The following is a 12,028-nucleotide window of genomic DNA, read 5'->3' as shown; positions in this document are numbered from 1 at the left end:
CTTTGCTGACAAAGGTCCATATAGTCAAAGCTATGGTTTTTCCAGAAGTCATGTACGGATGTAAGAATTGGACCATAAAGAAGGCTGAGTGCCAAAAAATTAATGCTTTCAAACTGTGTTGCTGGAGAAGACTCCTGAGAGTCCGTTGGACTGCAAGGAGATCAAACCAGTCAATCCTAAAGGAGATCAGCCCTGAATATTCACTGGAAGGACTGATACTGAAACTCTAGTACTTTGGCCACCTGATGTGGAGAGCCAAGTCATTGAGAAGACCCTGATTCAGGGACAGATTGAGGGCAGGAGGAGGAGGATGAGATGGTTGGATGGCATCACCGACTCAATAGACATGAGTTTGAGGAGATTACAGGAGATAGTGAAGCACAGGGAGACCTGGCATGCTGCGGTCCATGGGGTTGCAAAGAGTCAGACACGATTGAGAGACTTAATAACAACTGGAGGTGGCCACCAAATGCCATTGGGTCCCACCATTAAGGCGCTCACGATCTGAAGGCTGAAAGCTGTAAATATGTAGACAAAACACAGTGTGGACCCAAGGTATCACACTCCAGCAGTGCTCCTGGCCAGCATGTTCACCACCGCCCGCTATGGGACAGTGATGGTGAAAGGCAGCCACCCACAGAAGGGATGGGAGTTCTGCTTTGTACGAGGTTCTGCTGCACTTAACATCAACACGCGCTTGTGGGGTAGAGATGCAGAAGATATAAACACTGCAGAAAACACTTCAAGCTGCCTGGCCTGACCTAGTGCTAAATGTCTTTTCAAAACATGTTATTGGAAAAATGTCAAGTGCACAGAAAAGTCAAGAGAAGAGTTTAATGAACACTTTAAGCCTATCACCTGACTCTGACAAGCGTTCCAGGTGGCCATAGTGGCTTTATTTGTGTTTTGCTGATGTAGTTTAAGTTACAGACATTATGGCATTTTTACCTCTAGATATCTCATTGGGAATGTCTAAAAATAAGGGCATTTTTCTACCTAACCACACATATCATTATAGCACCAGACACATTGAACAATAATTCTTGAATATGATCTAATATTCATTTCATATTCAAATATCCCCAGTTGTCCCCAGAATACCTTCTATTGCTCATTTGTTCAAGTAAGAATCCAAATATGAGAAGTAGGTCCCATTCTCCAGGACCCTGCTCTTTGCTGGGTTACCGGCCCCATGGGTGACACTCGGCTCTTCCCAGGGCCCCACCATCTCTGCTGGCGTGGACCCCTGGAGCAGAGGCGCTGGGCAGAACTGGAGCCTGGGGTAGGGACGTGAGAGGTGGCAGGATGGGTGTGAGCAGTAGTGCGCAGCCTGGGCCTCATGTACGCGTTCTCAGCAGCGCCGTTCCTTTGCAGCCACGACTTCATTGGGGAGTTCACCACCAGCTACCGGGAGCTGGCCCGCGGGCAGAGCCAGTTCAACATCTATGAGGTGAGGTGGGCTTTGCTCTGACAATATGTAACTCCCACAGTCTGAGGCCCACAGGGAGCCCTGGCTGGGGTCTTTGCATCTTCTCCCGTGAGGTGGGTGTCACTGTCCTGTTTCACAGTTCAAGAGACTGAATCTCCGAGAAGTGAGGGAACTTGACCCGAGTCTAGAAAGTGGCAGAAGAGGCCACCAATCTAAGTTTATCTGACTCCAGATCATTGAGTTATATTCCACACCCCAGCCCCGAAGAGAGCTCTTCCAACCAGGCAAAGAGAGAGAAATGCAGGCGGGGCAGGAGGTGGGGCATGGTATCAGCAGGTTCCTGGCTCCAGACCCGAGGTCCTGAGTCTTCCCTTTCATCAGAGCAGTTGCAGGGCCTGCAGAATGTCTTCTCTGTCCTAGAAGGAAAGAGAGGGACAGGAGCCGGGGTGCCTCCATCTAGACTGGGGAACCTTGGACAAGACGCCCAGTCTCTTGGCAGCTAAGAGCATCTGCCCTCAGGACCGTCTCTACACTGAGCCTCTGCCTGTGTGCGCTCTTCTATCGGGATACGCTCCCAACCTCACAGATCCAGTTCAGGCCCTGCTCTCTGCCACAGAAGTGAGGCAGCTCCATGGACAGCACAGTTCATGCCAGACCCACCGAACTGCAGATGCTTGTAACCCTAGTTTACGGCCCAGGGCTCCTATCCCAGCTCTGCCATGTATAAGCTGGGTGACCCTGGTTGAGATCCTGCCCCACTCTGTGCTGTGCACACTGAGCATTAAATTACTAGGACCACGCCCGGCCCCTGGTGAGTGTTACATCAGTGCTATCTCCTAGTATCATCTGTCGAGAGCCTGGGTGCCAGGAGATTTACATTTCACAACCGTCCTACGAGCTGGCCCTGTCCTCACAGCGCTCCACAGCGAGTGAAGTCACAGAGCTGGCTTTGACTCCCATCGCCGAATCTGAGTCCCTCCTTGCGTTACTCCCTCAACCTGTATCTCTGTCCCGAGTGGACAGGTCTTGTGTTCCAGCTGGACCGAAGCGCCTCAAGGGCAGACTAAGTGACAGCCCTTCCTGTTGCCCTATTCACGTTGGCCTGGGTCCTCCTAGGCACACAGTAGGTGCTTATTTTACACCCACACTGAATTCAGTTAAACAAGGCTATTTGTGAGAATGGAACGTGGATGAATTGCTTTGCGGGAGCTCTGACACTCACAGTTAATTACTTTGTTTTCTGCAAGGACAAAGGACGGAGCTGTCTCTTTTCTCCCACCCACGCAGCAGGCTCCGTCTTTCTCTGGACTCTTTCTTTTTTAATTTATTTATTTTTGGCCCTGCTGGGTCTTTGTTGCTGTGTGGGCTTTCATCGAGTTGTGGCGAGCGGGGGCTACTCTCTCGTGATGCACTGGCTTCTCAGCACGTGGGCTCTTGAACACAGTCGTGACGCAGGAGTTTAATTGCTCTGCTGCATGTGGGATCTTTCTGGATCAGGGGTCGAACCCACGTCTCCTGCATTGGCAGGCAGATTCTTTACCCCTGAGCCACCAGGGAAGCCCCTCTCCAGACTCTTGTTTACTCATTTTTTGGCCATGCCACATGGCACGTGGGATCTCAGTTTCCCAACTAGGGATTAAACCCCACACCCTGCACTGGAAGTACAGTCAACCACTGGACCACCAGGGAAGTCCCTAGAGTCTTCTAAGAAAAATTTTAGGGAAGGGAAGGGAAGGGGTCAGATCTCTTGGAGTCTGGCCTTCTAAGGGTCCTTGACAGGCCCAGATGAGGCCATGATCTCTCAGGCTTAAAGCAGGAAAGGTTAGATTGACTTGTTTTCTCTGTCATTGAGCCCTGCTCTCTTGCGAACAAGAGAAACTGCAGCGCTGGCAAACCAAAGTGCTGTCTGCACACATTGGAAACGCCATCAGGTAGAAAAGGAATTAGATTCTGGCTGCTGAGGGGCAGGCCTGGCACTGTGGAGGGCATCTCTGGGAGGCTGGTTTGGGCTCAGGAAGGCCTTTCTAGTGTCTGAAGTGCCTGAAGAGAGAATAGGCTTCTGCCAGGAAAGACCCTCATCTCAGGCCCTGGCATAAGCCTGGGGGTCTGCCGCACATGCCCAGCTGTCTCTGGCCGCTCCCCAGACTCAGCCTCCTAAACGGAATGTGCTGGCTAGAGTCCCTGCCACCCTCCTCTCCTCTGGCCAGCCGCTTCCCCCTCCGGTGCCATCATCACAGGGACCACGGCCCCGGGGAGGCAGCGCTGGTGCCTCCCGCCCCACATCCCACAGCCAGTCCACGACTGAATCCTGCTCCTCCCGCCCCGCATCCCACAGCCAGTCCACAACTGAATCCTGCTCCTCCCGCCCCGCATCCCACAGCCAGTCCACGACTGAATCCTGCTCCTCCCGCCACCTGAATATTCTGAGGTTTGTCCCCTTCCTTTCCATCCCCCACGTCACCATCTCCCCTGTGGGGGGTGGGGGGCTTTGCGACAGCCCCCAGTGGCCTTTCCGCTTCCACTCAGTAACCCAAAGGTACCTACAAACTTGTAATTGACCACACTGCCACCCTGCTTACTACCTGGCTGTTTACTTCACCCGCTGTCTCAGCCTGGTTCACCCAGGGGAGCAGGGAGCCTCCACCCAACTGATGTCCTACCGAGCCCTTTACCTGCAAGGTCAGGCCGAGCTCCTTCACACGAGCGCCATGCCCGCGCGACCTGCAGTCTCTGTGCAGCTGAGGAGGGGGGCGTGTATGAGCAGCTCTAGGAGCCCCTGGGGTCTGGCCCGCTCCCGTCCCTCTGCCCACCCTCCTTTCAGCCCCATTATGCCATCCGGGGCTCTCTGAGCCTCCATGCTGGCTCAGTCTCTGTGGCTTCATTTGTGCTGGTGCCCCGGGGCTCCCTTTGCTCTTCTTCACCTGGCTGGGCCTCTACCGGGCCTCAGAGATGGCCTGTGAGGCTCCTCCCCGAGGAAGGCCCTACCTGCACACCCACTGCGTCTGAAGAGGGTGCTCCCGTTCCCTCCACCCCCACTAAAAACAGGCCTGTTACTGTTTATCATACCGCGTGTGTGCTAAGATGCTCAGTCGTGTCTGACTCTTTGCGACCCCGTGGACTGTAGCCCACCAGGCTCTTCTGTCCATGGGATTCTCCAGGCAAGAATACTGGAGTGGGTTGCCATTTCCTCCTCCAGGGGCATCTTCCTGACCCAGGGATTGAACCCACATCTCCTAGGTCTCCTGCATTGGCAAGCAGGTTCTTTACACTAGCGCCACCTGGGAACCCCTTATCATACTTCCTACCTCCTGCCTCCCCCAACCCCAAAGACCATGACATCCTCAGGGGTGGGGGCAATGTCTTACTCACCATTGTATCCAGAGGCCACATAGTTCCTGGTCCTGGGAGCCACTCACTGCCCCCTTGCACAGGAGGGCAGACCCCATACCAGCCCTGGGGACCCTGGAGACGCTGGGGACGTGAGGAGAGGGAAAGGAGAAGGCTTCGAACTCCAGCCCAGGAGTGGGGAGGTTGCTGGCCCCTAGGGGGTGCTGGTCCCCTGCATGGCATTTGGGTGCAGCTGCTTAGGGCTGGAGTGGCTGGTACATGGGGAGGGGGGAGGGGGTGTGCATGCCTAGTGGTGCTGGAAACCCCAGAACAAACAGGATGTTTTCTCAGTGCCCACTTCACAGGAAGCTCTGAGAACAAACAGTGCTTTAATATTGAAACAGTTATAATTAGAGAGCACAAACATGGAATGCAGGCTAATTTAAAGATAGCAAAGATGACTTCAAAGACATATGCTTGTGGCCAGGTCTTTTGGCAACGCCCAGACCCCCAGGAGTCCATGTTCATTCCCCTGTGGTGGGAGAGCCGCTCTGGAGTAGATGTTTGAGATGCGGTAAATTCTAGAAGCCCCTCACCCTTGTGGGACAGACTGGGAGACCCAGGCACAGTGTAGTCTTGGGGCTGCAATGTGCCCCCATCTCGGCAGCCTGCCTGGTGAACTGCTGTCCTACAAATACGTCAGGCAGCACCAGATCCTCTGCGTGGCCTTCAGGCCTGTGGCGCTTCTGAGGCTGTTCTGGGTTTCTCCCCCCAGACTTCTCTCCTCCGTTTCCACCTGCACAGCTTGCCACACCTCCCACCTGAACTTCCCACCTGTGCCTAAACGCCAGCTCTTTCTTCCTTCTGTGTCTCCCTGGTCACCCTTGACTTCTTCCTTCTCTTCTGCCCCAGGGCCACACCCAACCCCCGACTGCTCAGAAACGCTCCTTCTTACCTGGTAACTGGGTTGTATTTTGGTTTTTTTTGTTTTTTTTTCTGGGCAGGTGGTAAACCCAAAAAAGAAAATGAAGAAAAAGAAATATGTGAATTCGGGCACAGTGAGTAGCCACTCCCTCTCTGAGGCGGATGTAGATTTCCTGAGCCCGGAGCTAGGTCTGGCGGGAGTCACGTGTGTCTGTGCGCTTGACTGCAGGGCGTGGGAACCAGACCTGGGGGCTGGGAGTGGGGAGGGGTGGGGCTGACAGAGCAGTGGGGGTCGGGGGGACGGGCCCCATGATACAGGATGAAAAATCCCAGAGAGAAACTCCCGTGGGGGGCTCTTCCTGCAGGAAGGAAAAGGACTTGAACTTATTGGGCTCTTACTCTGGGAAATTCCCCATTGGGGTGCTTTTCACAGGTTGTTTCCTTAAGAGGCAGGCATTATCATCCCCTCGTCACAAGAGCGGAAACCAAGGCCGCAGGCAGGGAAGTGACTCAACCAGGGTCACAGAGCGGGAAGGTGGTAGACATGGCAGTGAGCGCAACAATTAAACTTACAGCTTGCAGCTGCCATGGTCATGGCCCCTCCTTAACCGAGACCATCCTGGGATCACACTGGCCCAGCGGCTTCTGGGGGCTGATCTTCAGCACACTCCTGCATTTCTTCAACACATATTTACTGTGTGCTCCCATGTGCCAGGCACTGTTTGGGGCATGAGGGAATAAGACTGATGCAAATCCCTGCCTGCCTGGTGCTTATTGTCTAGTTGGGGGATGGGGGACAGAAAACAAATGCACCCACAAATACCTGTGTGTGTCAGGTGGTTGGGAGTGCTGTGGAAAAAAGTATAGTGAAGTGTGGAATCTAGAAAATGATACAGATGATCTTACTTGCAAAGCAGAAATAGAGACACAGACGTAGAAAACAAACAAATACCAAGGGAGAAGAGGTGGATGGGATGAATTGGAAGACTGGGGTTTACATATGAAATACATACACTGTTGATACTATGCATAAGACAGATAACTAACGAGAACCTATTGTATAGCACAGATCAGTGTTCGATGGTAACCTAAATGGGAAGGAAATCTGAAAAAGAGGGGATACATGTAAACATACAGCTGGTTCACTTTGATATACAGAAAAAGCTAGCACAACATTGTAAAACAACTGTGCTCCAATAAAAATTAATTTAAAAAGTATAGTGAGATAAATCGATAGAGAATGCAAGGGCCAAAAGTTGCTATTTTATATAAAATAGTCAAGGAAAGCTTCTGTGAGAAGATTTAAGCAAGGTAAGGGAGTTAAGTATTGAGGATATCAAGAAAAAGGAGTTCTCGCTGTAGGGATCAGCATGTGCAAAGGCCCTGAGGTAGAGCCCACCAATGCATTTATAGAACAAACCAATGTCTTAGCAGTGCAAACATACCCAAGTCTGTACCCTTCACGTCCCTCCCACTCTAGACGGCCACTGCCCCATCAATGAATACAGCCAGATGCAGCCATTTGAGTCAGGCCAATGGCAACTCAAGACCAGACAAGGTCACAGACAGGGGCCCCCAGGATTCCTCCGAGGAACCTTATTTTCTCCATCTGTAAAATGGGTCTAATACATCATACCTACCTTGTTGAAGGCCCAGGTTGGCTGTGGCAGACACATGGGAGATTCAGGACTGTAAACTGGACTCTGTTGACCACCGCTTCTCTGATTATAACTGCTTCACATGTAGGCTTGGAGTAATATTTCCTTTGTCAAGAGCTGCAGGGTTTCTCAGTGGGGATGTTGTCAGCATTTGGGGCAGAATAATTCTTTGTCTTACAGGACTTCCCCATATGTGGTGGGATGCTTAGCCTCCCTGGCCTGAGCCCATAGCTAGCAGTAGAATCCCAGGCATTGTGAGGCCCCAGAGCTCTCCCCCACATTCCCAAAAGTCCCTTGAGAGGGCAGCACCTTCCCCAGCTAAGATGCACAGCTAAAAAAAAATAATAATAAGGTATGAAACCCACTGATCTCATCTAGCTTTCTTGCTTTAGTGATAAAGAAACTGAGACCCAGAGAGGGGACATGATGTCTCAGGTCACACAGTGAGTTAGGGAAGGGGCAGGACTAGGCCCAGGTCTCCTGACTTTCCTTTGATCCAGCATTTCCCAATCTTTACCATAAGAAAAAAAAATCACTCAGGGTTCAGGATCCCTATTAAAATACAGATGCCCAGGCCAGTTCCCTGGGGTTCCATTTTAGGAAACCCAGGCTGGGAGCCCAGGAATCTATATTTAGTGCTTCTTACTTGCTATGTGCAGGATTTCCTGGGGATCTTGCTGAAATGCCAAGAGTTTGCATGTCTACCCAGCATCAGTGTGATGCTGATGCTGCTGTTCAGGGACCACACTCTGAGTACCAAGTCCCTGGGTCATCCATATGGCCAGCCAAGTTCAGCAATTAATTGCTTCATCCCAGGGCCTGAAGTGGAATTCAACCCTGACTGCATGTTAAACTCAAGTGAGGAGCTAAAATAAACCAGGGCCATATCCCTGCTCCAGAAACCCTGATGATATTGGTTTGGGGTCTTCAGTCCAACTGCAAGATGTTTTAAAAGCTCTCCCTGGAGTCTAACGTCATAGAGAGGCCACTGCCACAGTCCACTCCTAGAGACGAGGGAGGCTTTGTCCATCCACAGTGAATGGCGGTCTCCAAGGCCCAATTCAGAACTTACAGACTCCGTTATTTGGGCTAATGGCTCATCCGCTTTGTCAAGGGGAAGACCTACCTGGTCTCCCCGCCGAGTTGATAAAGATGACTGAATCTGTACCAGCAGGGGGCACTACAAATCCTAAAGTGGAATTCTCTGACACTGGTAAACGTCCACCGCCCCATTCTTGCCTCATTTAATTGACTTTGCCAAGATTGAAGGCAGGAGGAGAAGGGGACAACAGAGGATGAGATGGTTGGGTGGTGTTACCAACTCGATGGACATGAGTTTGAGCAAGCTCTGGGAGTTGTTGATGGACAGGGAAGCCTGGTGTGCTGCAGTCCATGGGGTCGCAAAGAGTTGGACATGGCTGAGTGATTGAACTGAACTGAACTGCCAAGCTTTCATTTGTCTCCACGATCCTAAATCATTATCATAACCCACTGCCAGTTAGTTGCCTGTCTTGGGAAAGCTGATGCCAAAGCTGCCAAGGGTATAGGTCAAGCAGCATCTGCTTAGGCAAGGGGGCCTCAGGTGCTCAGTTACCTCCAGGAAAAGGACGAGCTACTTAGGAGGGGCTTGGGTCTGAAACGCTAGAGGAATGGGTCCTCTTGGACCTCTTGGGTCCTCAGGCGATGCTAGAAGAATGAGGTGGGACAAGTAAGGTTTAAAACAAGCGCAAACCAAAGAGGCATATTTCAAGATTAATGCATATGTGCGTGCTCAGTCCTGTCCCAACTCTCTGCGACCCCATGGACTGTAGCCCACCAGGCTCTTCTGTCTGTGAAATTTTCCAAATAAGAACACTGGAGTGGGTTGCCTTTGCCTACTCCAGGGGATCTTCCCAACCCAGGGATCGACCTGGGTCTCCTACATTGGCAGGCGGATTCTTTACCACTGAGCCAACAGGCAAGCCCTTCAGGATTAACGGGTAGTGGATTAATATGGAAGCACGAAGCTTGTCCGCACTGACAGATCTTAGGCGTGTGTCAGGAGGACCCCCCTCTCCCTCTGCACCTGTGTCCACTCTCAGAAAACTCAGTTCCTCGGCTTGAGCTCCTGTAACTCCAGTGAGAGAGACAGGGCCCTTCCAGGATGCAGTTTGGCATCAGGGTCAAGCACACAGGCTCTGGGGCCAGACAGATCTGAGTTCCCATCTTGCTTGGTCACGTCCTGGTAGTGTCCTTGGACACACTGCTTCACCTCTTTGAGCCTCAGTTTCCTGGGCTGGAGAATGGAGATAATAATAGTACGGCATAGAGTTGTTGTGGGCACTGTTTGCAATGATGTGGGCAAACCTGGCACATGCTAGGGGCTCCCCGCACCCCCTCCCCGCTCAGTGCTCCCCGCTGACCAAGCCTCTTTTTGTTTTCAAGGTCACGCTGCTTTCCTTTGCTGTGGAGTCAGAGTGCACGTTTCTCGACTACATCAAAGGAGGGTGAGAAGAGATGCAGGCTGGTTTCTTTGGCCTCAGGGGGAGGGAAGGGGCCCCCACACATGGACCTGAGCCGAGCTGACCCCACCTGGCCTCTCTGAGGTCCTGGCCAGAGCCTGGGATGCTGGGCTCTGATCAGATCTCCGATATCTGGGCTCAGACGACTCCCCAGAGCCCTGCAGAGCCCTGATGTGGCTGCAGAGAGCGCTGCTGAGCCATGGAGGCTCGCTTGGGTTGTGTGAGGCCTCTGTGCCGAGGGGACCTGCAGGTGGTAGGGACACCATGAGACTCCATGACAAAGAGAACTAAGGGCTCAGGGACGTGGAAAAGCCCTGATCTAGGCGTCAGGGGTCCCAGGCCCTAGGCCCCTCTTTGCTGTGAACTGGCTGGGTTACTTTGGGCACATCACTTTCCTCCCTGGGCATCCATCTCCTCCGCTCACTCGGAGAGGTTGGAATTAAGTGAATTCTAAGGTTCCTTCCTGCTCTGAGCTTCTGATACCTATGGTCTGTCTGGGAGGCAGTGATTAACCTGCCCAGTGTCATTAGGGACCCAGTGTCATTAGGAACAGGAGAAACTGGGACAGAGGCCAGGGGATGGTCCAACACAAGTTTAAGAAACAGAGAGAACTGGAGGGGTTGGCCTCCGGGCCAAGGCAAGCAGAGAAACCTGGAGACTCCAGCCAAACAGCCCAGGAAGAGAGAGCCTGACTCTGCAGTGAGGTCCTGCCCAGCACGCTCCCTGCCAGGACAGGTGCCAGGGCAGGGGTGTGGGTAGCTGAAAGCCCACAGGTGCAGGCAGGTGAGTGACTACACCTGTCTGGAAAGGAGACAGGCGGGGCCGTTGCCAAAGGTTCATCCCAGCCAAGCCGCCGCTCGGCCGCCTGGTTCTCAGGGCAGAGGGAGGAGTCACACTTACTCTGGGAAGCCACACTTACTCTCCCATGACGTGCCTCCCTGCTGCCTTGAGCCTGCAGCCCACAGGCTTGCAGCTCTCCTTGTCCCTGCTGAGCACACGCCCTTCCCGCAGTCCCCCAGAGGCCTCCCCGTCCCTCCCCGACGTCAGCTCCAGCCCCTGCCCTTGCTCCTTCCCCCAGCAAAACTGCTCTGTGCTCTCTCCTATTGAAAAACCACCCCTGATATCCCATGGTAATTTTCAAGCAACCCTTACCTGTTTATCCTTCCCATTTGCATGCGTGCATGCTAAGTCGCTTCGGTCATACCCGACTCTGTGCGACCCTGTGAGCTGTAGCCCACCAGGCTCCTCTGTCCGTGGGCATACTGCCCCCAATTTACAGGACACAGGGGCCCAGGGAAGATGATTATCTCCATTTTACAGATGTCCGAGGCCATGCCACTTAGTCAGCAGCAGGGTTCATCCCGTCATCACAGGCTGCGCTTCTTTCATAGTAATGAATCCACCAAGCTTCCCTTGTAGCTCAGTTGGTAAAGAATCTGCCTGCAATGCAGGAGACCTGGGCTCGGTTCCTGGGTTGGGAAGATCTCCTGGAGGAGAAAATGGCAACCCACTCCAGTATCCTTGCCTGGAGAACCACATGGACAGAGGAGCCTGGTGGACTACGTCCGTGGGGTCACAAAGAGTCAGACACGATCGAGCGACTCAACCACCATCACCACCATTGAATCCGCCTCTTAGCTACGAGGTGGGGTGTGAGAGAGATGGATGGGTCCGAGGGCTGGGTGCCGTGAGGTCTCGTCATCTTGCTGAGCGAGCGCTCTCAGAGGCAAGCCCTGGCCCTCCTCCTCTCCTCTCCACACTCTGGAGAGCCTGGGTGAGGGAGCCAGCTCGAGGGAGCGAGAGGCCAGCCTGCATGTCCAGGCAGGCAGCTGATGGAGGCATTTGTCTAGGGATTCTCTCCTCCCTCACCCACCTGGACCAGGAGGAAGGCTCTGGGCGCCTCTCTCCCCTTGTCAGTGTCAGAGGTGGAACTGGTTGCTGAGCAGCCTGATCTTGTCCTTAGGCAGGAGAGGCGAGCCTGCAGGAAGTCACTTTTCAGCAAAAGTACCTGCTTTTCAGCCCCTTCCTTTCCTGAGCCATTTCAGAACCCAGAGCAGGAAAAGACTACTTAAGGAGTGAAAAAGCCCACATCTCCCTCACCTTTTTTTTTTTTTAATGTGGACCATTTTGAAAAGTCTTTATTGAATTTGTTAAAACATTCAGTTCAGTTCAGTTCAGTCGCTCAGTTG

At 52.9% G+C, this 12,028-nt stretch overlaps 1 protein-coding gene across 3 annotated transcripts in view; it reads left to right on the top strand.

Annotated features, from left to right (window-relative positions):
* Nucleotides 1–12,028, top strand: part of CPNE5 (copine 5) — a 101,414-nt gene that overhangs the window by 79,232 nt on the left and 10,154 nt on the right. For 2 of the 3 annotated variants that reach the window (XM_055406719.2, XM_088831098.1), the window contains 3 exons: nt 1,375–1,450; nt 5,761–5,814; nt 9,763–9,824. In XM_055406719.2, the coding sequence (XP_055262694.2) occupies nt 1,375–1,450; nt 5,761–5,814; nt 9,763–9,824 (192 nt within the window). Of the gene's footprint in view, nt 1–1,374; nt 1,451–3,762; nt 3,858–5,760; nt 5,815–9,762; nt 9,825–12,028 lie in introns of those variants that run through there. The other variant, XM_088831099.1, reaches the window with a different exon arrangement.

Source organism: Moschus berezovskii, chromosome 23, assembly GCF_049115385.1.
Source record: "Moschus berezovskii isolate FMDL1 chromosome 23, NW_MosBer_1.0, whole genome shotgun sequence".
NCBI classification, from domain to species: Eukaryota; Metazoa; Chordata; class Mammalia; order Artiodactyla; family Moschidae; genus Moschus; species Moschus berezovskii.
The sequence above is the reverse complement of the archived record's forward strand: the minus strand, read 5'-3'. Positions and strand labels throughout refer to the sequence as shown.